General features: G+C 34.8%; 1 protein-coding gene across 2 annotated transcripts; it reads right to left on the bottom strand.

The window, feature by feature from the left end:
• Nucleotides 1–227: 227 nt before the first annotated feature.
• On the bottom strand, nt 228–26641 carry LOC149532351 (regulator of nonsense transcripts UPF3-like). 2 transcript variants are annotated; one of them, XM_089807315.1, is made up of 12 exons: nt 26168–26641; nt 21947–22071; nt 21204–21296; nt 20636–20734; nt 20319–20395; nt 19935–20042; nt 14858–15077; nt 13084–13172; nt 12133–12919; nt 11884–12005; nt 11672–11732; nt 228–1328 (listed from the first exon to the last, which is right to left on the bottom strand). In XM_089807315.1, the coding sequence occupies exons 1-11, from the start codon at nt 26305–26307 to the stop codon at nt 11688–11690; spliced, it is 1905 nt and encodes a 634-aa protein (XP_089663441.1). In that variant the 5' UTR covers nt 26308–26641; the 3' UTR covers nt 228–1328; nt 11672–11687. The 2 variants fall into 2 exon arrangements, with proteins under 2 accessions (XP_089663441.1, XP_089663442.1); XM_089807316.1 differs by lacking the exon at nt 11672–11732 and having other exon boundaries at nt 26168–26579.
• Between the last annotated feature and the right edge of the window lie 845 nt (nt 26642–27486).

Here is a 27486-nt window from a genome sequence, read left to right as displayed (position 1 = left end):
ACTAACAACTTTAAAATCACAAGTATTGATACAATTTTGTCAAAAAAGTTGGACATTAAGTCAGTAAGTATAGGTATCAAATGAACAATTTCTATCACAACCATTGGAAACTGTTCAAGTACTGTGTCCTCTCCCCTAAACACCAGCAAACAATGTTCCTAAAGGACATCCACTTGCAATGAAGACAAGCAATCAAATTTGAATATTCCAAAACATAACTAAAACTCTTGTTAATTTAAAAATACGCTATCTATAAATTATTGCTCGTAGCATTAAATACCGAATGCTTAGCATCGTGGCATCCACATTAACAGGTCATGATCAGAAATTACATATAAATCACTATAAAGGACTTGTCGACTCATATTGTTCTTTCATGTGGACTTTGCCATCTGCATTTCTGCTTTTATATTGGCACACCCTGCAACTTTTACATTATTTTTTAACAGTTGCAGTTTTCACTACAATAATTCAGTCCGAGCAGTAAAGAGGAAGATTAAGACTATCTACTAGGAGGACAACTCCAACTCCTTGGCTGATGGGCAATAACTCGATACAATTCTGTAACTGTATAGATCAGACCAGAAATATTGTCCGTCAATTATACAATCTGTTCATATGTAATGAGTATTCTTCAGAATAAGTTGCATCCTTCAAGTCTGGTAACAAAATGAAACCCAGCAACCATGTTCAATAGTATGATCCTACATTGCCAAAGTATATTTCTGCTGCAACATGTAAGTCATCCGCCCAATAACCAAACATAATCTCAATCAGAAAATATGTCATCCTCAACAATAATAAGCTCTTCAAACATAGAAACTACATATTCCTCATGGCTATGAAATTAGGCAGCCTATCAAGAAGATATGAACAAAATCAACCACATCAACAATGGCTTTTGTTGGGATACTCGCTCCCATAAATCACACACCAGCATTAGGATAGATTCCATCCACCATCATGATGGACCAAATATCAATATTTCCCACCTAAACCAACATTGGCTTTGCCTCCAAACAAAAACTTGGTTCCCATAAAACAGCGAGCTGCGAATTTCAGTTTCAACATTTCTACCATCTCGTTCAAACCAAGAAAGCAGATTGACATTGTAGAGTAACTTTGCAGCTAAAAACATCCCGGACCGTATGTTTATATTCCATACCTGAAATCCCCAACTTGCTTTACCAACTGGAAGCATACAATTTTCTTTTCACTATTCTTTTAGGACATAAGCTTGTAAAACTCACAAGAAAGTGGAACTTTTGGGTTCTCCAGAACCAATTCCCTCTCAATCTCCTTTATATGAGATTCTTAGATTTGGCACCCTGCATCAAAATCAAGCCCAGATATAAACCATACATCTAGTTTAGAAAGAACAAAGTAGAATAAAAGCTGAAATTGTTGATTGAGCTTATGCATAGTAGTAAGTGAGAATACAGACAACACATTCAACCAGGAAAATGACAGCAATAAAAAATGAGATTTGACATGGTGACCTAATTTCTAAGCAGAGAGAAAACAGAAAGAAACTTGGGGCAACTTTAGAATCGTCTGAAAGAAACTAATATTAAAATGACATAAAAATCAAGATAATGACAGCAGTTTAGCAGCAATTAATAAATCATGACAGCAGGAACAACAGTATAACAGCAATACGCATATACATATATCAAAGTCAGATTTATAGCTAATGATAAAAGTTAAAAAGGAATTTTAATTTTTCAAAACAATTATTTATTGTGGTGAATTGTTTTAAATTTGCCTTGCCAAACTTCCATGTCGCATTCCCTGTTCCTGCAAAGCATTTCCGAAACAATTCAGAGCTTAGAAGATTTTTGGGATGGTCTACATCTTGCCATAACGAAATACCATTATGGAAGGGGACAGGTTTAAAGCCTAGGGGATGCATCCTGCAGAATACAGACCTCCTATGATAGAGACAAAGGTGGAGGGTTTCATCGTTAATGGGAAAGATGTGTAAGAAATAAGGTATATAGTGCTGGAGGTAGGGACAAAGAAGCAAAAACTGTCATAAGTTGGCAATTACAGAAAGGAATGGTGGGAGAAGATTACAATCAGCCATAAAGAAAAAACAAGGTGCAATAAGGACAGTTGGGAAGTTAAAATAAGTTCTCTGCAGAAAATTGGATCTTCTTGCCTAGAAGAATTGAAGGAAGTCATGCTCTAGATCTGAATAAGGCCCTGCTCTGGAGGATCGTGTCGATTCAATCCTTAAGTGATTTAATGTGCAGATTCTTATATACTTAGATAAGTATGCATTTTGTTGTGCTTGTGAAGCTACTCATAAAGTCGAGCATATTTGCTTTATGCCTATACAGGAAATCAAAAATGTCAACTGAACCTCAGGATGGATTCACCTGTCTGCCCATGTTTAAAATGTTGGCAGATTTCATGGGAAAGTAACTTCATTCTTGCGAAGTGACATTGGAAAGAGGGACCAAACTGCGTATGAATCTGTCTTGAACTCTACCTTAGTCAATCACTCCCAAAAGCATTACCTTCCTCATTCATTTAAGGTAAAGAGCCAATAATCTGCCAAAAAAATGCAATTATACCCAATTAAAAATGGAAAAAAATATAAAAATATGATTGTGAAAACCTAGAAAAACTCGGGAAATTACCAAATCACTCAAAACTAGGGCCAATTTCGGGACCAAATCAATGTCAGCGAGAGTTTGTGTGGAAATAGTTTATTACTTTGTCCCTTGGTTTTCTTTCTGACTTAGAAAACCCTAAACAAAGGAGCAGGAGCAGGAGCGATGATAATCACTACCAAATTTGCAATGTCCTGAATCATCCCAAGCAAGGGGCATGTGAGAAATTGTTGAAGCAGCCTGATAAATCTGCTCCAAATCACACAATTGATAAAGACCCAGGCTCTCTGTACGCCCCACACCACAGCTTCTGACACGAAAAAGTATATAATTAATATTACACACTAACTTCAAAATTATAATTACCATGCACTATTATAGATGGCACTTTGTCAAGGGAGGAGAAAACCATTGGGGTCACAATGGGGGATCTCATCCCCAGGAACATGCGGAGGCATCAACACCTCCCAGATTTGACTCCTGTGAGTAGCTGTTCTCTTTCTTTCTGTCTCATTATCACTCCTCTCTGTCCTTCTCCTGGATTCCTCTCTCCATCTCCTTATCACCTCTCCCCTATCCTCCACAAATTTCAAAGACCGGAACATTTTCCCAGCACAAGCATGGTTCAAAGCCATTTTTTAGGGGATGGCAGGAGACTGCTATTAAAACATAGGGTAATTTTAATATAGAGAGAGAAGTCAAATATGTGTATCATAAAGTTGATAAACCATTCACCATAGACATTTTAGAAGCTCAATACAATTAATACAGAGCAAATTAACAAAGTTCAAATAATTTCACTGTAAAAATATGGCATTTATATAGCAAAATTGCCCAAGCCTCCAACTTTCATGCACGAAATGACAAACAGAAGTACAACTAAAATTCTAAGCAGTAGAAAATAACATAAAAGTTCAACTCCATAATCAGAAGTCAATAGTAATCAAAATCAATAATGTCTCTAAAATTGATATATGCCAAACATATGGCCATCCTCTACAAATCTAAATCAAAATCATCAGAGTCAGCCTCTGAGTCACTGGTAGGAGTAGGCTGAGGATCCTCATCCAAAGGAACTCCAAGCAATCCTAGAAGTGTGTCATCCTCCTCAACCTACATAGCATCCTCGGGATTAACATCCCATCATAATGTTGGATGTCTGAATGGGCCTCTTACATGCTTTCTGAGGACTTCAGAAAGGCAATCAAATACAGTAGAGATGATGTTGGCCCTGCTACAAGCACTAGCTACAGTTGAAGACCCCCCCTATGGTTGCCCTAGTACTACCCTTTTTTCTTTGAGGTTGAGTTTGTTGAATTTCCACTTCAATGCTATCACTTCTACCCCTTCCCTCACTCTCACTGTCTCTGCTCATCATTATTAATATAGCACTGCTGCAAGTTGAAAAGAAAAAAAATCACTCAAAATGCCCTCTTTATATGTTACACAATGCAAAACATATGTAAAATGAATGAACACAAATGGCCATAACAAAATGGAAGATGAAACACATACCTAGAATGAAGAAGATTTTATGCCAACCCCTCTTGCAACTCAAAAATTAAAAAATTCTTCCTAATCTTCTTTCTTTCTCTTCATGCCAAGAAGGGTTGAATGAAGAAATGATGAAGAGTTTCACCATTTCAGCCTCCAAAAAGGGTTTGATAATTTTTTATTGATACTTCCACCCACACAGGACCCACCCAACAAATAAAAAATCAAAGAGAGTCACTTTTTCAAAAACAGCAGACATTTTTCATGGCTAGGAAAAAGGGGACAGCGTTAGGTACTAGGGAATTTTTCAAGGTAAGAAATTATGAAAACCCATCAGATAATTTTTAAGGGAAAAGTAATCTAGTGGGTTTATAATTTCCTCAAAAATTATCTAAGGGATGGAAAGGGGACAGGAAATTCCCATCCCCACGTCTCTGTTTTGTACCCCGGATGGGAGCAGGGGTTCCAGGGCAGGGGACGCGTCCCTGTGGAACACAGCTCCTCTCCAAGCTCCTCCCACCACCATCTCCTCATCAGTCCTCCCCTCCTTCAAATTGGCCAGCAACATGTCCACCAAGAGAGCCCAGCCCCGACATGAACAACGTGTGAGCCTTACAAGGATTTGAACCCTGGTCGCACCATAAAAATGCAACCACTTAACCATCACACTACATGATAAACCCCATTGGATTGCTAATATTTTACTTCAACTAAACAATTGCCTTTGTCATACCCAATATAAAGGATTCACCAATTGTCATTATTAAATATAAGGGCCCGTTTGGTGACAAGCATAGGAATAGAAAACTAGAATAGGAAATAGGAATGGGAGTCAGAGTAGGGAATGGGAATGGAAAATGACAATCCCATTCCTGTTTGGTTCACCTAAAATCTATTTGAGAATTTGTTTGACAATCCTTCTGTCCTCCAGATATATGGCTTCTCTTTACCACTTCTTGCAATCAATATTTTTAGGGCTTTTCTGCTGCTGCTGCATGAAGCTCCTCCATAGATTTTCTGCTGCTGCTGCTTCTTCTGCTTCTCAGGACATCACAGCATCAAGTCCCGTGGGTTCTCCATTTCCATAGAAGAAGATAGCGCAGATTTCTGGGTTTCCCCAATTCATAGGATTGCTTTTATAGTTGATTGGACCTTTTATGCTCCCCAAACAACCATATGAATTGTTCAAGCCCTAATAACCTCCAGCTCAAAATGATAAGACCTCTTTAATCTTCGCTCCAGAGCACAGGATCTGCAATCTCTGGTCACTCTTCTACAACAAATAAGCCAATGTACAAAAAAAATCCATTCTGCCACAAAAATAAAAAGAATTTATGACAGATTATTCCCTTATTATATAGTTTCCGTCGATCTAGTGCATCAGACATGAAAATGCCCATAACCTGACCATTTTGCCTGGAAAACAGATAATATTTGGATCAAAATGATCGTTTTTCATGTGTATCCTGTTCTGCCTACAGATACTCCTTGCTGTATTTTTCATCGAAGACAAGATAGACTCAGAACGTATTGCCCTCAAAGCGTTATTATTATTCTTAATTTTTTGTTCCATCCATTCTGTGTTGATGAAAGTGATGAAGAATCCTCTAGCCAAATCCTATTCTCCATTCCAATAACTGATATTTTTGGGAATGGACTTATGCTCATTTTGGGCTAAAATGGGAATACATAATCCTATTCCCCATTCCCATTTCGCACACCAAACAAAGAATTCAAAAATATATTCTAATTCTCAATGACCATTCATATCATATTCCAGCAAGCAAACGGGCCCTAAAGGATTGCAATTCTGGAATATGGTTTGAAAAGCTTTATAAATATTGAATAACCCCTACAAAACTCCTTGAGTCATCGCAATGAATGTCTTGGATCACTTTGAATGACTTCCACTTCACTAAATTCTTGATAGCACCTAGATCAATTTATGGTGAATCTTGATCTCAGTTGCTTCATAAACTTAGACAAATATTTGGTGACTTCTCTCTTAAAATGTCTGATAAATGTTAATCTAATTACTTCGTAGACTGGACTAGTATTTGATCTCAGACAACTATTTGATGACTGCCCCTTAAATAGTTAATATCTGACTACGTAATCAACAAATTGAATAAACTGACAAAAAAATTGTTTTTTGAAGATCATGGATTCAACTCTATTTTATTTACTCAGTACATCTCTATGCTATGCCCCAAGTTTGAGATATAGTTGTCTTTTTCTACAATTTTTACTTTTTTCTGAAAATCCAAATTTTCCACATTTTTTTCAATATATCTTGTACTTTTGTTTTGCAATTTTTCGACCCAAGCAATTTTTGCTGCTATGTAAGGGACTTTAAAAAGGTTCTTTTAAAAAACTAGCCATTTTCTAAAATGCAATCCACTAATCCTAATCCTAACGGTCTAATTTGCCCTATCCACACCCTAGACACTCAAACAAGGCTATTAAAACTTTGTAGCCTCATTTTTTAGACAACTTAGATTCCTCAGAAAACATAATGATAATATTAGCGAGGATGTGCGTTGGAGAAAACACAACTATAAATTTAAAAAAAAGAAATGCACAATCAAGGTCCTTGTGGTCTCAAATATCAAAAGCGTACTCGAGAAAAAAGCACAGCACGTGGAATATCCAAAGCATTCAATCATCTTGATTTTCAGAGAAAAAATTGTTTTGATACACCGCAATCAAAAGCACTGTTTCATGCAATGTGTTGTTCTACCTCTTAGTTAGGAGATAGTTTATGGCTTTTAACTGTTAAAGATAAATTACAAACATCTTTTATATTGTGCAGCTCAATCCCTTTTTTGACAATATAATCGTAATGAAATCGCATGAATTGCCGGTTTGGCAATTCGCGATTCAACCTGGGTGATTTTTCATGAGTCGTGAATCGGATCAGCCGATTTTTTTCCCATGCATCACTGATTCATGCAACTCATCGAAAAAATTGCCTAAATCGGCCGTGCGGCAAGGCTTTAAGTTGACTTTTCTTTAATAAAAAATGTTTTCCTTTTTAGCCTTTCCTCTTTGTTTTAACCCTAAAGGGCCTTCTAATTGTTAAGCATGAGTAGAAGAGAGGAAAAGTGAAAGAAGAGAAAAGAAAAACCACAAGTTTCAAACCAGCAAGAAGGAAGAGCACCAAAGAGATCAGAAGTCCATCTGGAGAGGCCTAAAATTGCATTGGGAGCATTAAGGAGTCAACAGCAACACTCCTCAACTCATTTGCAAGAGGTAAGTGCTGATTTTTTTTGCATGTTAGTGTATTATGCATTTTTTATTAAATTGTTTTAGTTTTCATTTGAAAATCTTGAATGTTTTTTAGTTTTACTAAATTGCAAACTAAGGTTTGTTGTTTTGTAGTTTTTGTTTAGTAGTTTCAAACTTTGATATTTTAACTGAATTTTCTTATTGCAGCACCCTTTTCTTTCATTTTCTGCAATGGATAAAAAGATGAATGTTGGAAATATACCGAAGAGTTTCCTGGAAAAAACAAATTTCAAACAAAATGTATGTTTTGTAAAGAAATAAATTCTAGTGGTATTTATAGATTCAAATACCACATTGCTGTTATACCTGGACATGATATTACAATTTGCACTCAACAAACTGGTGAGGCTAAATGCACTTGTTTAGTGGCATAAATTTCTAATCATTATCTATTTGTCAGAGGGCTCCTTATTGGCAAAACATAATAGATGCAATTGCTATTTGTGGTCCTAGGTCTAAAGCCCCAACTGAGGCTGAGTTGAGTGGATACCTCTTGGATGAAATGGTAGAGGATATAAAGGTTGAGCTTGAGGAGCACCGAAAGGAGTGGATTGAAAAGGGTTACACCATCATAACTAAAGGTTGGACAGAGAAGAGGAATAGAACACTCTTCAATTTTCTTGTTTCCTGTGGAGGTGATTGATCATTCTACTTTCCTACATACATAATTGTGAATCGTGATTGAATATTTCAAATTTTGATTTACCGATTGGTAATTTATTGATGATCCATTATAATTCATTGTTTTGTAAGATATATCATGTTCCTCAAATCCACTGATACTTCCACTCATATAAAAAACGCCACATACTTATGTGAGGTTATTGAGGAAGTCACAGTAGAGGTGGGGGAACATGTGGTGCAAGTGGTGACGGATAATGTAGCAAGTTATGTTTCTACAGGTAAACTTTTAACTTTTCAAGTTTTGAAATATTTATTTGAATTTTGAACCTTTTCTAATTCTAAGTTTCCCAAGTTCTAACATGTTTGAATTTCTAATTATCTTAAAATTGTTGTAGGTAAACTTTTGATAGAGAGGCGCCACACCATATTTTGGTCCCCTTGTGCGGCACACTACATTGACCTCATATTGGAGGAAATTGGCACGCTTGAATAGGTCAAATCATGTGTCAAAAGGGCAAAAAATATATGCAAGTTTATTTGTAGTCATTCATTTGTCCTTAGCACAATAAGGAAGTACACAAGAGGCAATGAGTTAGCTCATCCAGGCATCATGAGGTTTGCCTTGAATTTCATCACTGTAGTCCTTGTTGACATCAAGAGGCGATTTGAGGAGCATGTTTGTTGGGCAGGAGTGGATTTCATCTTCCTATGCTACGACCACTGTAGAGGTAGATGTGGTGAATTGCATCTTTAATGATGATGGTTTTTGGAAACATGCTAAAAAAATCCTTAAGGTAAATTTATTCCAATTTAACATTTAGTATTTTACTATTTAGTATTTAATATTTAATATTTAATTGTTTAATGATTTAGTTTTACTTTAAGTTATATTATTTTATATTTAAGTTTTGACTCAATTCTTTTTTTACTTTATATGCAGGTCACTGAACCACTTGTATCTCTCCTATGAACAATTGATGGAGAGAAGCCCTCTATGGGCTACATATATGAAGGCATGGATAGGGACAAAAAGACCATTAGAGCCCAGTATGCAAAGAGTGCAAGAGAAGTATGCCCCTATTTGGGATATCATTGATAGGAGATGACAGAATCAGCTCCACCGACCCATCTATGCAATAGCTTACTTTTTTGTCCTGACTTCAAGGCAGATGAGGAGGTTCTCACAGGCTTATATACAGTGATCCAAAGGTTGAGTAGTGATGAGGATAGCGTAGTTGCAACCATTGAGCTCGATAAGTTCAATAATAAAGAAGGGCCACTTTTCTCTGGCTAGATGGCCATAGATGCTCGAACAACAATACAGCCAGGTAAAAATTAAATAATATATTCATGAATCGAAAGTTTATGACTTATAAGTTGTGCATTTTAATTGTTGATTATGTAATTTTAACGTTGTAAATGAGACTAATTGTTTTTGTTTTCCCTTATTTCAGATAGATGGTGGCAAATGTTTGGGCCCACAACCCCAAAACTTCAAAAAATTGCCATTCGCATTCTGAGTCAGCTGAGTAGCGCTTCTGAAAGTAAGCGCAGTTGGTCCATGTTCGAGCACATCCACTTGAAGAGGAGAAATAGGTTAACTATGTAAAGGTTGAATGATCTTGTCTTTGTTCATTACAACCTTCGTCTAAGGATCAGACAGATTTTGGACACTAACTCCTCTCCGATCATTCTGGAGGAGATTGATTCAGAATCAAAGTGGCTCACTGAGGTTGTGAATGCAGTCTTCATTGAGGAAGACCATGAGTGGGTTGACCAGGTGGATATAGAGGCTGAGGTTGTGGCCATGGCAAAGGAGGCAGCTAGAGCACATTCAGGCACTGGTAGACGCACACGCACACACACACACAGGCCGTAGTGATGTTGTTTGTGAGCCCATCTTACATGCGGGGGATATGGCTCAGCAGTCCTCTAGGACCTACCTTAGATGCCTTTCTAGTAGGCAAACTGGATACTCAGAGGCTGAAGCTGAGGCTACGACCGAGCTTGAGTATGATGATGAAGCTTGAGCTGGAGCCTTGTTTTTTCATTTTGTTTACATATATTGATACTGATAGACATACATTTCATGGATCTTCATTTTAGATTCTTACATACACTTATGATTTGATGTCCTTTGGATATTCATCTTACATACATTCTATGATTTGAATCATTATGATAATATGATTTTTATTTACTTCAACTAGCCTCCAATTTACATTTTACATATATCATAGTCACGTATGTGATGGATTTATCATTTCTGTCCCATGTTTATGTATGTTAAGTTTTAACTTCTATTTGATGATCTTATAGTGTGTTTGTTATATTCAATATAGGGTGCATGAAATAAGTTCTAAATTGTTAAAATCTCTAAATTTAAAGAGTTCTTAAATTTGCCGATTCATAGCCAATTCATGGCCGATTCATGATTCGCTTCGGCCTTGCCGATTCCAATTCTCATTACTTTGATTTTGATTAAAGGTTATCAAAAAGAAAATGGATGTTTGAATGCACGCAATTGTCTATAAGACATACAAGTTGGAAATAATAACAAAATTCAGTGCTAATAATCTTTCATTACCACTGATACTATCAATGCTGAAATCTAATTTTGATTAAAAATAGATGAATTGGAGAAAGATTCCAAATTGCAATATTCCTCATTGCTTTTATACACAATGGCCCAATGGCAAACCAGCAGTATGTGTCCCATACCAATTGAAAGGTGTAAAATGGCGGCATTGCTTTCCATGATTCAATAATTCATTGAAGGTTTGATAAGTGAATGAGATGTGCAACAAATAATTTTTCCATGATTCAACTATTCATTGAAAGTTTGATGATTGAATGAGATGCCCAACTGATGATTATTGATTCATGGTAGATATGATTAATGAGCCCTTTATCCATAATAGTCATAACACGTTAAACTTTACCAGTATTTTGAAGTTCTCAGAAATAACATGCAGTTCAAACTGTAGTGAGACGTCGTAGACTGCATGGAATTACCAAATGCCAGAACCCAACATCTGAAAACTTGGCATATAAGAGAATTCTTGGGAACAACGCAGTATTTACAATTCATATAGTATATGTCGGTCAAATCTTGTACCCTTGGATTTCAAAACTCATGACCAAGTTAGGAGTAAACTGTCTTGCCAATCCAGCCATGGCAGAAGTGAAGTACAATGATATTACCAATAATAAAATAGCTTATACAATTCAACAACTTCATCAAAATATAAAGGAAAAGACGAACAACTAAGTATCATGACAAGATACAGCACTACTAATACTAACAATAAAATAGCTTGTGCAATTCAACAACATCAAAAATTGGAAGAAAAGACAAACAACAAGTGTTAAAACTTAAAACTACTTCCGACGGTAAGCTGGAATTCTATCAATGGGAAACTTTGAGGGGCATGATTAACTATTTGCTCATCACTCCAATGGTAATTAATTACTGCTATAGCAACCAACAGTTGCTTGATAAATTAAATAAAAATTGAGTCCAACGAAAATGCAAAACAAAATAATCAAACAAAAGTGACACAGGATGACCCACAAACCATTCAAACAAGTCAAAAATTGCAAAGGAAAAAAATGCAAAAAAATGCTGATTCAGGTAAGACTCTCACCAGCTCCAAAAAATACTTATGAACAAGAGCCTGACTTCTGTACAGCAACCCACACTTGCTTCTGTGCAAATGTCAAATAAAAAAAGAAAAATCAACAGAATATTTGGTGACATCCTATGCCTATTTCATTTAAATGGGAACAATAAAAATTGCTAAGGCTTGCAATTCGAACCAAAGGAAAATAAATGCGTAACTCCATTAATATGACCAACCTCTTGACCTCCATAGCTCACAGCAGCACCCCGTTTGTTTTGCTTCATTTCTAATGAAGAAGCTCCATCTGCCTCCCTTGTTACAGGAGCTGATGGCCTCCTCAAAATTTGCCTGTGGTTTCCTGTAAAATATATTGATTACACCAAAAAATCAAAATACTAGATTTATAACTTAAGTAGCATATACAACTCTCAAATTTGACACATTAGCAAATATTTTCCCCACACATTCTAACAATTAGAGCATACCATTTTCCCCAGTTAGAACAGTGGAACGACTGATGTTTTGGCCTTCAATATCTCCACCTCCACTTGTCTGAGCACCTCCTAAATCCACATATGATTGTTTCCCTGGTACAAGATTGTCCCTTGTATTATCCACTTGCAGAAAAGTATCCTCCATTACTTTTTCTACCAACGCAACCTTTTGTCGAGATGAACCCTTATCCTTCTTTTCTATTTTCAAAGCGTCTTCAGGAAGGGTTTGTAAGAGTTGAGTTGGATCAGAACTGGGCTGGCCATCAGAACGACGACGAGGAGTCCAAACAGGACGGTCAGGCCTGTCCTTATTTCTTGTGCGTCTATCCTGTTTTTCTGTAATGCAAATTGGACTGTACAACTCCTTCGAGCTTGCATACATATTTTTCTCATCTTGGAAATTCTTGACATCTACATCAACAGGACTAGCAAAACTATGATCTTTCAAACTAGATCGATGACCAGGATGTCTAGGCGGTCGCTTATCTTTTTCAACATTAGACAGCATTTGATTTTGCTGTTCCAAGTTTGTGGGCATCACTGGTATGTGAACATCTTGGGTTGAGAGTGTACCCCTTCCTACCCTTCCATTAGATTCCCAACGATGATTTTGCTTAAAATTCATGGAACCGGAAGCTCCTTTCACAGGAGACATCACTTGCAGATGCAATGGTGCACCAGTCTGTTGTGCAGAAGAACCTTTAAAATTGGATGTTTGCCGCTTATGAATTTGAACCCCATCCATGCTATTTGGCACAGATAATCCCCCAGAAGGTCCCTAAAAATAAAACACACAGAAGAAAGAAAAGTAAAACGTGATTTCTCAACAAGATATACAGACCAAGCGTGGCATTAATACAAGAAAAATCAAAATGCAGATTCCCCTGTCGGTTAGCTGAACTGATTCATAATTAAACATGTTGTGACTCTCAATATACTTACATTAGCAAATTCTTTCTCTCTGTCTTTTGATAGCAGCAATCGTCTCTTTCCAGATTCCCCACTACAATCCCCAACAGATGCCATTTCATCTGCAAAGAAGACTCACATTACTACATATAAGGCATTTTGACCCTAAAACAAGTTTTAATATTTACTGAATCTAAAAAAGCTTGACAAAATAAATACAAATGTTTCATGTGTACAATAGCTCTCAAGAGAAGAAAGGGTTGGCCAGTTTCTAGGTGGAGTTTCTTTGCTTGTCCTTTGTTTAGTGATAGTTGTCCCTCAGTTGGGTTATTCTTAGTAGTATCTTCTTGGCTCATTCAGTTTGTTTTGATCTATGTCACGACCTTTGTAGATTCTTCATAATTTGTCCGTTTGCTTGGTCAAGGGCGTTGTATAAATTCCCTCCAAGTTCCACGGCATTTTGGGGACAGCAACATGGCAGGGTGCAAATTTTAGGGATGGCAGTCCATGTGCCATTTTCTCAAGCAAGGGGCAAAATGGCAGTATACATATGAAATTGAGAGAGAAGAAGAGAGTCATCCTGCCATACATCAATGTGGATGCGGACAAGGATTTGAGAGCACAGGATGCATCCCTGCGGAACACAGAAAATAATAATAGAATTTCAAGTTCATCAACAAAAGTTACAAACAGAGAATTGTTTAGAGGCTTCTAGCTTTTAGTGCATCGAATGCTGCAGACAAATAAGAGGAGTAAATAATTACACACAAAATGGTTATGGCCCCGGATTTCTTGAAAAGGGTGGGGGGGTAACATCCAATCACTGCACCTCTGATATCAGCCAGGCCCCTTGGGAGCATCTGCCTGTCGAACTGCATCCTGACCTGACTGGTTTCCAAAATCTAAAAAGATTTCATCTAATTAATAATATTAATTTTTATTTTAATAGAACCACCATTACATCTATCCCATGTTTACATGATTTTGACTGATAGGAACATTGCTTTGAGACTCGATAGAACCCCATGATGAGACTGAAGACTTCAATTTAGTATTATCAACTTGACTAATTGTCTGCTATAATCAGTTGACAATAGCAATCTTGTAGAAAAGCATTAATTGGTCCAAAGATCTAGAACCAGCAACATTTGTTAGTGCCACTTTTCAGACAGGTAACAATTTTTTTAGAATAATACCCTGAAATACCTTAAGGCGCCATTGACAAGGCCCACCAGAACCACAAGGGAAGAAATCAAGAACCTTATTGCTTTTAGTTTTTCCAGCCCTTTCATTACTGTAATGAGTAAAACCAAATCTCATATCCAAAGACCATTTCCAAGACTACAATGGAGTAGCTACTTCAGCATTTTCAATGAATAAATAGAATCACAGTGTAGCTATTCTGGAATCAAAGCTGACCAAATACATTCACAAGGGATTATAGTAGTTCCAAAATTTTCTCTGCTGACTTCATGTGGTTCATACAGATGCATCTTATACTTTTGTTCAATAAATAAAATGAAAACTCTCATTTTTTAGTTAATAATAAGCTGTATTTGTTTCCCTGAACATTGCTTAAGAACTTTGGGGTCACAATAACATTCAACTTTTCAATAAAAATATATATATATCTGACAAATTGTGCTTATTGTATTCATAAAATAGCCAATTCCAGGACAGTGAATTCCAATAAATGGCAAGCACCAGAGAGACTATTAAAACCCAAAGCAATATTTGTTTGCTTTCAACAATGATGTTAAAAGTCAAATTCAGCACTCTTCTATGTTTACTAATTTGAATTTGTTACCTGTTGGTTCCTGCATTTTTTTTGCTGAATTACTGCCCTCCTCTTCACGTGTTTCAACACGCTCAGAGCAATTATGCCGATCTTTGCCATCAGCATCTTTCCTATTCTTCTCAATTGATATCTCATTGTTGCAGCTTTGATGTTGATCCCTCTGTTGAACTAAAATGCATGTTGATTTCTCCTTGTTGCTTGAAACTCTTGTGCTATCCCTCAAGACATACTGTACATAACAGAATATTCAAAGTGGTAAATAGTTGATTTGATAAAATAAGTTACTGAAAAAAATAGTTGAATAAAGATAAACAAGAAATACAACACAAACAAATGTAAACATTTAAAAAGAACAAAATATCACAAATTACAATGCCTTCAGTCCAAACTACATTAAGCAATAAAATCCAAGAGTAGCATTACTATCTATCCATAAGTGTGATAATAACACTTCTCTCAACAGGATAACACGTCTATCAAGCATGTGAGGAACTAATATTAGGGGATCACACAGAAAACTTCATGCGGATTCCAAGGTTAATTTTTTTTAAAACAACTGTTCCTTCATGCCAAATTATGTATAACACATACTAATAAAAACAAGTGATAATATTTAATAAAAAGTTCCAATCCATTTAAGATGCTTGAAGGGATCCTTTGGCTGTTAAAATGCTTCAATTAATTTCTTAATTTGATTGAAAGCTCTTCACAAAAGTATCTAAGAATCTTGAAATCAATGATAAAATAAATTTAACAAAATACAAATGGCAGATCCCAATCTTAACAAAAAGACATATGCTATTATGCTGTGTTTAACATTTTAAAAGTCTTGCTGACCTGGAAGGAAAATTTTGACATGTTACAAGTCTGTTTATTCATATATATAATAGATGAAATTAGCTTGAAAAGCAATGGAGAACCTGGCTTAAGTCTATTATTTTTGACTCAATGAACAAGCATCCTCAGTAAATATATCTTGTGTTCAAATAAGCACATAATTGCCAGATTTGGATTGCTCAAATGTGTTTTTTGACATGTTACAAGTCTGTTTATTCATATATAAAATAGATGAATTAGCTTGAAAAGCAATGGAGAACCTGGCTTAAGTCTATTATTTTTGACTCAATGAACAAGCATCCTCAGTAAATATATCTTGTGTTCAAATAAGCACATAAGTGCCAGATTTGGATTGCTCAAATGTGTTCTGTATTCTCACCGATATTGTACCAATTAGAAAAGAAATACAGGTTTGACAAAACACTTCATGCCAAGTTCAAGCAAGGTTAATTTTTCATATGTTTGATTTTGATCATTTGATGCATATTAATGCGATCAGATTTCCACAATCCATGAAAGTTATAAAACTAAGTTTCTGGATTAGATTGTGTAAAGATTTTTTTCATCAACGTTTCGAATCACACTATGTGATCCATTATCAGGATGAGAGAGCAAGAGGTGTAAAACAATGTATGAACTTCCAATGTTTTACACCTCTTGCTCTCTCATCCTGATGATGGATCACGTAGTGTGATTCGAAACGTTGATGAAAAAAATCTTTACACAATCTAATCCAGAAACTTAGTATTATAACATTTGATGCATAGTTCGCAGACCTAGATAGTACTCGGCAAGCCAAAAAGTTTGACTAGGCAAAAAGATGGCAACTTTGGAAGTACTAAAAAAAATTTTTAAATATATCTCAAAAGAGAAAATGCATGGTTCTAAATTTTATAGCAAAAGAACCTGTGAGAAACATGTTTTAACCAGCATTTTACCACATCGATATTTTTCCTGTGTCTGCAAAAACTTGCGAGTTAAACTTGTAAAAACTCAAACTCCCGAGAAAGAGAGAGAACTTGCAGAGTTTGCAGCTATGGCTGAAATCTTGATGCATTATCTTTAAGATGGAGAGGCGCTTACATATTTTATTGACTTTTGTTCTGCTTTGTTACAGATATGTAGCTATGTACTATATACTTCATTCTATTTCAGAGAATTTTAATGCATGACTAAAACTGCAAATATTAAGGTATGTGAATTAATAGTAACACATTTTCCTTCACTGCCTCTAAAAAACAAAAACTTGAAAGTCTATTTCCTATATTACTGTTCCATTTAGCAGCATCCACAGAGCCTCACATAAGATAATTGTTGAGATCAGATTGAACTGTTTTGTACAAAGCAATGTTCCACATGAATGTTTACGTTTCTAGGACAGGGAATGTCCCTTGCTCTACTGCCTCAAATATACTGCCAAGACATGGAGACACCAGAAAGTCTCTGAGACGTCCTAGGGACTCGAGTCTCCCATTCCCATGGCCGAATGGGCAAAATGGAATTTAAAAATAAACTCAATTGTTTTGTTTGAACTTTGATCCCTACACACACAGCCAACTCCATGTCATGTCCCCTTCTCTGCGCTAGCTTTACGGGTGCCTAGTTGGTCTATCTTTCCATCCGGATAGGCTAACGGCTTTTGGTTTAGGATGCCAGCCAGTCACAGGGATTTTGGTTTCAGTTGAGGAGATTTTTATGGGATATTCTAAGGTTACAGTCAGTTTATTTTATTGAGTTGGAATATAAAGTACCTTATTGTTTAAAGCCACTTTATGACAAAAGACTTAAGTGACTAAAAGACAAAATAGTCTTTTATCCCATATTGTTAAGATGTTTGCATCTCCCCACACTTTGAGGTTATAAAAGAAAAGCAACTGCATTGGGATTGGCATTGAATATGAAATATAATATTGCTTCAAAAGCGGTTGCTTGAATGTGACTGGTTGCTTTAAGGACGCAAACCCTTATTAGCAAGGTGGAAGAGCTGGACGTAACCCTAGCTATTTCCTAGTGATTCATCTTGGACAGAATTTGTAGAAGGTTTATTATTCATATCTGGGATAGTGACTGAAGAATCATCGGCTGAGACAGGTACGGCATGTGGGAACCATCAGCACTCATGAGAGTTCTTTGTGATTTCAGTAGAGAAGCTGTGGCATGTAGAAATAGCAGGACTGGCATTTCTGATGCATACTGCAGTGATACTTGTGAAGAAGGGAACCATAACCGCCAGTAAGAAGCTTGGGTTTGAGTAACATGCATCCTGGGCAGATTATGGGTGTTGGAAATAGTAGTGTAAAGCTCCCACATTAGGATCAGACGTGTGGAGATTAAGATATTCAATGCACAGGGATTGTAGCAACTGGGCCTAGCAGATTGCAGGAAACGTATGACATGGGAAGACTGGTATCTAGATTTGGACATTGGACAAGCTCAAACACACAACCGGCTAAAGCATCCTCTCTTGCATATAACGGGTCTGTATTTTCATTTATATAAACTGCATATCCAGTTGCTGTATATTTAAATTAATCTTGTATGAATGAGTAGTTCAGACAAGAGTGCCGTGTATAACAGATCTTATGTGCTGTGACTGTTAAAAAAAACTAATTTTACATCCTGATGTTATTGTGCCACTATTAATGCACGATTCTTGAATACTCTATGTCATTGTTGATATAACTGTTCCATGGCATTCATGTTGGAAATCAGTGAGGTGTTATTACAGTAGTATGTTGACTTAAGACCCTTGATTGCCTACCATCTGTTTGCTAAAAATCCCACCAAACCACACTGAGTTCTGCTGATCAAATCAAGTAGGAATCTAAACAGTAGTATCAGAGCTTAATACCAAGGTTACATTCCAACTGTTCGACAAAATACCTCAAGTCAAGATTTAATTCATTTTATATCAGATTAAGATCAGTTTATTACACTCCATTGGACAATAGGCCCCACCTAAGCCCCAAAACCCTCAGATCCTCATTTTAACTCACAAAAGCAAATCAGCAAGAAGCAAATAGTGTGTGTGAGAATGAGATCTGCACATGCAAGGTAAAAAGGTAAGATTGACATGCAAGAGGTTGGGGATGACTGAATGCCTCACTTCACTACATTTTGTCATATTAAAGATTTGTAATCATCATTGTACTTACTGTATCTTGAATATAATATAAATTTCAAATTCGACATTTTCATTGTTCAATGTTATAATGTTAGCTTTCACTTCAAGGTTAGTAGTTTCTAAGTTTTATTACTCCATGGAACTCAAAGATAATTTGGCTGCATCAGATGATCTTGAAGCTCCATTTGAGAAAAATTAAACTTTTATGTACTTGCTTATAGGAGATTTAGGAAGGAATTTACAAGTAAATATAGTGAGAAAATTACAGAAAACAGTAGCAATCCTCAAATTTTGATTTTGTTGAGGCTTGTAGGAAAAAGCATAGAAACATGGTCATAGTAGTTTCAGTTCCTCTATTACTACAATGACGCTTCTAAATAAAATCAATTATATTTCTGTCATCTAAATGCCTCTAGATCTGTTAAAATACCAGATGCTAGGATTACACTCAATAAACCACAATAAACCCCTGACTAATTACACTCAATAAACAACAATAAACCCTGAGTAAGTACATGAAGACTCGAAATTTTCAGTTTAGTGTAAATTCTGACTTTTCAAAATTAACTTTGAATATATTAGTTTTGAGTTAAATAACTAGTATGGATATCTTATATACATCTATCTACAATAAGGCAAGATATATCAATCTCAATGTGCCTAATTACGTAGTTGTTTCAATGAAAATATATTATTTAATTTAAACTAATACATATACACAAACATTTAAATATGTACTTAAATATATGAAAAAGATGGAATTGTTTTATTAGGAGTCACTTTAGTTTAGAATAATTTTATTTGCTACATAATCAAAAATAATTAGTGCTTTCTTATCAAAAAAAAAATTATTGTCTTATATTTATTGTACAGTAGACTTATTTTATTTATTATATATTTAGAAAGCAGGTTGTCCTGTCTTTAGTTTACTAAAAAATGGAAATTTTTTAATTAACTCAAGAACCACTTAGTTTACAAGTTTAGATCTTTACATTTCAAAAATCATTATTCACACAAAAAGCAATGCATTTGATCTTTGATATCAAAGCATTGAGTTAATGGGCATGATATCAAAGTACATCAAGTTAGACTTCCACAGATATTATATTACGAATACAAGCTTACCGTAACATTGCTCAGTTTGCTTCTCTCAATACCCCTCTTATTAATCAAACCAGCTGAAGCAGCTCCTCTGGGTCGTCCCCCTGACTTTCTGCCTGAACTTGATAATCTCTAAATGAAAGTCACATGTATGTCAGATTAGCTAAATTGCGAGAAAACAAAGACATAAATTTTTTGCAATATGTAGAACGTGTTAAAACCTGTAAGAAAAATAGCAAATTAAAAGTGCTTCCATATAGGAGCCATGTAAAAATTAGTTAAAACTTAACAAAGTTGATTGAAAACCAATATCAGAAAAACAATGCTTTAAATGTACCAGACATCCAATTTGATATCTCAGAAATGAACATACATTTCATGAAAAAGAATATAAATAAATATTTATACCAGTCCACTTTTTGCAGCCCGTTTCTGCCGAACAAACTCCATCAAAGGGGTAACAACCATATCATCCTTTTGAGCACCTGGAATGAAGATAATAACTTTAACTAATATGCATGCTTGAGCAAAGCTATATGTGCCTATGGAAGTTTGCTCACTCATCGTGAATTTGCATGAGAATGAATTATAACCATGCCATAATTTTTCTCAAACAACATACGTTGCATTACAATAGCTATGAGCAAATGAAATGAAACAAAAAATTTAGCTGAAAACACCAAGTTCACTCGCTGAAAATTTTGCTTAAGTAGTTGACTACTTACCTAGCTTTTCAGCTTCTTTTCTTTCTAATTGTATCTCTGCACTCGGCAGATTTTCAATTGGTTTGGCGATCATCTCAAGAAACTCCAAGTACTTGGAATCTAGCATGTTCAATAGAGATCATAAATATAATAGTTCAGAACCAAAAAGTATTTTGACTTCTTGTAATGAGCAAAACGCAGAACTCCAACAAAGCATCAAAAAAAGAAAGAACAAAAGAAACTAAAATGATGTCTACAAATGTCAGAAGTAGGCCAATGGGAGTCTAAATTATAATTTATAGCTATTCATTGAAATGAGCAAACTAAATCAATATGACCTTATTTATGTAATTACCAAGCCTAACTAGACTGACTTATCACAGTGACCCACAAAAAGTGGCATCTGCATATTGACACAGAATAATATCCTGTATCAAGACAGCTTTTAGCCAGTAACAATATTCTAAGAGTGATATTACCGTCTACCATTTTAAATAGATAAAAAAATCTTGCAAAAAAGAAAGTCAACATAAGGATATTTTATTGACCCATCAAACTTGAAGGAATGTTAATAATAAATGCTCTATACCTTTGTCTATGGTGCCTTCACGTGGATCTTTCTTGGATGTGTCTGGCACACCTTGATATGGTGCATATTCAACGGTGGATTTACATTGTGTGCCTACACATAGAAATATATATTTAAGTATAAGTGTTCCATAAACACAAAACTGGGGGTTAATACTAAAAACAACCAAGCAGTAGAAGTATTATGTATTATGAATATAATACATAATGAAATCGTACTAGTATTTCATTATAGAAAAATAACTCTAATTACTTCACTGTACAACAAAACAATGTAAATTTATATGACAATACATATAAATTAAGTCAGATAATCTAGTGGTCACTTACTTGACAAAATCTATTCAAAGCAACCCTTCACATTAATAACAATTATACCATTAGACGAACAATGATTTAGTAGATACATACACCTCACTGTGAATTAATTATATTTCACATAGCAGAATATTATTTGACAGTCAGTCTAATATTTAATATAACCTTAGCATTACAGAATGTGCTCAAAATACTTTGACTTACAGTGATTATGTCAGAAGAACTGGAAACAAATTATTAAATATTTACATTAACTATCATAGAAATTGTTTTATTTGCATCATATTTAAGCAAAAATAAAACAAAATCCTTTCATTGTACAGATCATATTTCCTAATAGTAACACAATCAAATATTTAGATAAACTCTAATAGTTCAGAATCGCCCTAATCACTTTATCTTATGGTCAAGGTAAATAACAAATACCTTTTTCATCCACAAAGACGTGGTCGTTAAACACATCAGCAAATTCAAAAACATCTCGTGGTGTCTTCATTTGAATGTATGCCCTCGAAAAGAGTTGATGCTTCTGGCTGTGACTATGGATGAGACTGCACCAAAAAAGAATTTAATATCCATTATATTAACCTAAATTACAAACCTCGGCATTAAAAATCACTCCCATTTATCGTAGAATCTAGGTAATTTAGAGCATATAAAGTTAATTACATAGGCCTAATTTATATACATAGTACTAGGTTTTAAGTCTGAAAATACAAGAGGTGAACCAAACTGCAGAGATATATAGAAATATATTTGGCACACACACATCTGAATATGACTGATAGAGAAGGCTTATATAGGCAATGAAAATCATCAAGAGAGATCAATCATTGGAATCATTGAAGAATACATCAAGGAAGAATCAGGCACAGTAATCAGCATGCAAGAAGCAGACTCGGAAATTTGGAATACCATACCAATCAAAAATTAAAATCACCAGGTAATAAGCAATGACCAGATTTAACCATTACAAAATATCCAGATCATGCATAGGAAAGCAACAGACCCCTGAGTATTTCAGAATTATTATTACCAGCATCTAGTAATCTAACAATTGCTCTTGTGGTATTAATATTGCCTATATAATAATATAAAACCCATATCTGAAAAGTCTGTTTGTAAACCCCATCATGTGTAGAAGAAACGAGGTGTAAGGAAAAAGGGAATGATGAGGATTTCCATCTAGGCAGGATACCCAGGTGGATGTCCATGTTGCCTGTCACTGGGGCCAAGAGGGCCAAAGCTCTGCTCTTGGGCTTAGATAGGGCAATTAAGAAACCTCCATTATGATCTCCTCTCCAACTCTATAATGATGGTTATTACTCTTAACATTAAGAGATATGGCATGGATAGGGAAAGCAGGTGCAAGCACCCCAGTAAGTAGGATACCCCAGGTGCATGTCCATAATGCTGGCCACCAAGGCCAAAAGGGCCAAAGCTCTACTCTTGGGCTTAGTTGGGATGGTTTCAAAGTTCAGTCAGACCTATCATGCTTCTCCCACACCCTAATGTGTTCAAAATGATGGTAAACATATTATATGAACGTACCAATAAATGTGTATGGGTTTCTTGTGTTATAATTGTAAGATGCAAACTCAGGATTCATAAAGGACTCACCTGGCATTGACCAGTCATATCTTTTTGTTGTCTGTAAGTTCTAGCAGACTAGAGATCAATTTTGTGTTAATAAAACTACCAGTGGCCAATAAATTCTAGCTATTTTTACTTCTATTTTATGTTCTTAAATGTTAAAAGCAAAACACTTTTTGTAATTGAAGCTTTGGCAATTTTCTCGTGCAATCAAAAATAATAATAACTTTCTTTAACCTTTGCTGGTTCTTTATCAGCTTTCTCCATTTCAAACTCAAATCAGAATGGGGGGAAGAAGACCCATTGACAACCCATATCCAAATACTCCAAAATAAACTGAAAATGCTAATATCACAATTCTAAGGTAAAATACAAACTTAAATAACGTAATTGCATGAAGTGTTTAATGTTTAATGCAAAACCCTGAAAATCATCAAAAATGCATTTTGAAAAATATATTATGCTTGGTATGAAAAAAATCATCTGCGTACTTATATAAAGGGACACTTTAAAAAACCATTTGAAAATATGCATTACCAATAGCATCAATAAATCATTATGAAATACCAAAAATATAGTGTATGTGAAATTCAATACTACTAGAGAGCATAAAAATTAATTCTCATAATCCAACCTTAAAAAAATTAAATTTATGATAAATATTACACGAGTAAAAAAGCAAATGTGAATATGTGAATTACACAAATAAGTTATAGCCATTTTCCCACTATGCCATATTCAAAAGAAGATATTTCATCGTATCCAGTTTAGATTAATCATGATCAACCGATCACTACATGCACTATAAGTCCAGAGAAATCCAGTTGCAATGGGTTGCCAAAATATAGCCACTCATCAGCTCACATTAGATACAAAATTGCTCTACCCCCTCACCACCCCCCCACGCCATTTGCAATCAATTCATTCTGAATCCTCATAACGATAAAAAGTCACTCTGAACACCTATGTCATCAAGATCAATAATAACTTTATCTAAAACCACAAAAACAACTAAAACTTAAACATGCCTTAAAGACATAAAAATTCATACTAAAACCTAAGTAAAGAGCTGCAATTTCCCAAAATTAAAACCAAATCCATACATTCCTTGGATGACTATTAAAATAATGAAAAAGGTTTTAAGAAAAAAAATCTCTTAAAAGTTTAAAATTAAAAAGCAAGTCAAGCAGAAACTCATCATAGTCAATTATTTGGTGGAACTTTAAGGGCAGCACGCAAGAGGCTATTGAAATAATATAACTAATATTTGAATTTTTGAAACACAAACAGAAAAAATATAACTGAACATAACATAAAAATAGAAAAAGAACTTGAGATTCCGAAGAGTGAGCATTAATCCATCTAATAGATCAACAAGCATGGACATAATAACATGATCTATACTAAGGGACACCACATAAAGATATATTGGCTAATGCATAGTACATGGGTGCATTGAGCAAAAGGCTCAACATTCAGATTGATTGTTATATTGATATCTTCCTCTTCTACTCTTTTCCTCCTCATTTGATTTATGTAAAATATCAATACCTGTTGGTTTTATAAACTTTTGGGAGTTAGTGGGGCATCTCAGTAATTGCTCATTTTCTACCCTTTCCTCATTCCTCTACTCTTTTCCTTTTTCACTCCTCTTTTGGTGAATGCAAGAGAGCAATAAGCGTCATTTGGAAAGATATTTTGGGTTTAACGACCTTGGTGGGGTCCTCTTTTATGATGTTATTGATTTTTATATTCTGTTTTTTATGTGTACAGTGTACATGTGGATAGTCACAGAATGTCAAAACCTTTAATTGATGCAAGAAATCCTCCCAAAAAGTCCAAATGAGGGATAGAAGGTCTCCTCCATGTCTGAAGGACATTTGAGACACAGAAAATATCTCAGGGTTAGGCTCCCACCGAGCATTGATTATAATTTCATTGTAAAAAAAAGGCTAATTTATAGAAAGCATTAACTATTTATTCTTAAATCTTAAACCACACTAAATGTCCGTATCTTTATTGTAAAAATCTAATCTATAAAAAGCATCAGTAATAGTGCAGCAAATGTCCATTCTAATCATTTGTGCACAGCAGTTACTAATAAGTATACACTCTTAAAGCCTAAGTTATAGAAAGTGCTGTGTAATAAGTATAGATTCTCAAAACCTAAGCTATATTGAGCATCATGATTCCATTCATAAAACCTATATACAGAGAAATGATTATTGATCTTTAATTATTAAATGTTCCATCCACTATGATTCCATTTTAGAAACCTAAATTATAACAATAAACTAATTATTGGTTCTCAACTTCCCGAGATGAACAACTTAGAACAGTCCTAAATCTTCAACTATGGCAAGTGTGCATTCTAATTTTATGAGTTAAACACAACACCAGTTATAATTTCTTAAAAACCTAAGGTATACGGAGCATCAGGATTCCTTTCTAAAACACCCAAAGCATTGTAAATCCATTCTAAAACCTTAACAATGCAGAAAATATAGCATTAATTCTTCCATCCTAAACAATCCCAAAAATCATTATTGTATACAAAGTTTATATTACTGAAAATTTGACAATTGAATCTTATATTAAACTGCAAGTAAGCGGGAGGTGAATGGTCGAAGCAGTCCACATGGAACAGAATTCAACTTCCAAAGCACCTGTAACGATTATTATAAGGCGAGAACCCCCTACTGCCATCTTATCGGGGAATTGGATGTAATGGTGGAAGAAACGATATGATTAAACATTATGATTAAGTTCTTAAAGCCCAAATTAAACAGAGTGGCATGATTGCAATCTACAATCCCAAATTAGAAAGTATATTAATTGTAAATAGTCAAATTTTAACAATAAACATTACGATTCCCATCTAGAAACTATGACGTGCCCACATCATCAGAAAAGTGTTCCCAAAATAAACATTCCAAAACCCAGAATACGCAGAACCATACAAATTCAATCTAAAACCCTAAATGCTAAAAAGATAAACGCAACAAAGAGAGAGAATGTTAGAATTTCCAAAACCCTAGCAAGGGGAAATCGTACCTGGTGCGGGCGGGGCGGAAGACGAGCCAATTGTAGCGGCCGCTAAAGCCCGACTCGATCTGCGCCCTCAGCGCGGCCTCCGAGAGCGCTGGAGGCAGCCGTCGAAGCACCAATTTGGTGGCACTGCCCTGATCCTTCATCTCTTTTCCGATTTGTTTAATTCTTCTCCAAAAACCCTATAAGCTTCTTTAATTCCTACAGACATGTGTCTTGTTAATTATAGAAGTGCTCTTCTGCCTATTCTTTTTACAGATACTCCGTACTTATCCGCCATTGATGGATGGATTCTCCGATCATTTCACCATTCCTCTTCATCTTCTTCGACTACAGGTCGTCCTTGTTTTGCATTTGCTTTTTAGAGAATTGAGGAATGCAATGCTTTTATTTGTGTTTAATTTAGGCTTTTGTGTTTTTTTTTAACTCTGTCTAAAGTTTGGCTTATGAGAAATAGAGGAGGAAACATGCATAGCGAGTATCTGTTGTTTTGGATTGCCTTAGAATAATGATTGGATACCGACTTACGACAGCTAAGGGTACTTTTGGCAATTGGTTAAAAATTGTGGGTACTTTTCTTAGACTTATGTACAAAGTATAAAGTGTGAAGAAGATTGTGTAAGACTATTTTTATTTCAATGGATGGATGATTTTAATATTGTCTATGAGATTAAATTAGCATTTCAACTATTTTTATTTCAAGGATGGTGATTTTAATATTGTCTATGATATTAAACTAGCACTTGCCAAGTAGTGGTAAAATGCATTCTAATTGAAATAGCTAATTAATATTATAATTAATAGACATAGTAAAAGAAGATTAAAAAATAGATTTTATAATAAATTATCATTTTTATTATGTATTATATAATATTTTTATATTATAGAATGTCTTATAAAATAATATAATATAAGTTTTTGATAGTATGATATAAGTTAATTCTATATATTGATTTCATTTTTAAAAACGAGAGGTGTATTTTATACCATGCATTATTTATATATTGAAAGTTAATAAAAAAATCATATTTGAAATGGTAATATCTTATATATGATTTTGAACAAAACGGTAGTATGAAGCTAATTAACTATATAGTAATAGATCAAAGTAGTTGTAACTAAATTTATAAATAATTTCATTACAAGTATAGAAATATTAAATACTAAAAACTAGCTGAAAAAACTCAATATGGAAGAGACCTCTAAAAAAAGGGGTCCTATAAGACCAAATTAAATGAACCAATGATCATTGAGAGAAATAGTTGTAATAATAAATTGTATTAATGAATTAATATATTAACTTTAGAAATATTTTATTAATCAAA

Source organism: Cupressus sempervirens, chromosome 10, assembly GCF_028749045.1.
Source record: "Cupressus sempervirens isolate cs-2001-9-10 chromosome 10, ASM2874904v1, whole genome shotgun sequence".
NCBI classification, from domain to species: Eukaryota; Viridiplantae; Streptophyta; class Pinopsida; order Cupressales; family Cupressaceae; genus Cupressus; species Cupressus sempervirens.
The sequence above is the reverse complement of the archived record's forward strand: the minus strand, read 5'-3'. Positions and strand labels throughout refer to the sequence as shown.

What these genes read in the sequence shown, in the direction of transcription:
- LOC149532351 (XM_089807315.1), bottom strand. Translation starts at nt 26,307, where the DNA reads ATGAAGGATCAGGGCAGTGCCACCAAATTGGTGCTTCGACGGCTGCCT. An exon ending in CGTCTTTGTGGATGAAAAAG is followed by an intron (nt 21,297 to 21,946) that starts GTATTTGTTATT and finishes TTCTATGTGTAG; the next exon opens with GCACACAATGTAAATCCACC. An exon ending in GCAAACTGAGCAATGTTACG is followed by an intron (nt 15,078 to 19,934) that starts GTAAGCTTGTAT and finishes TGTTATGTACAG; the next exon opens with TATGTCTTGAGGGATAGCAC.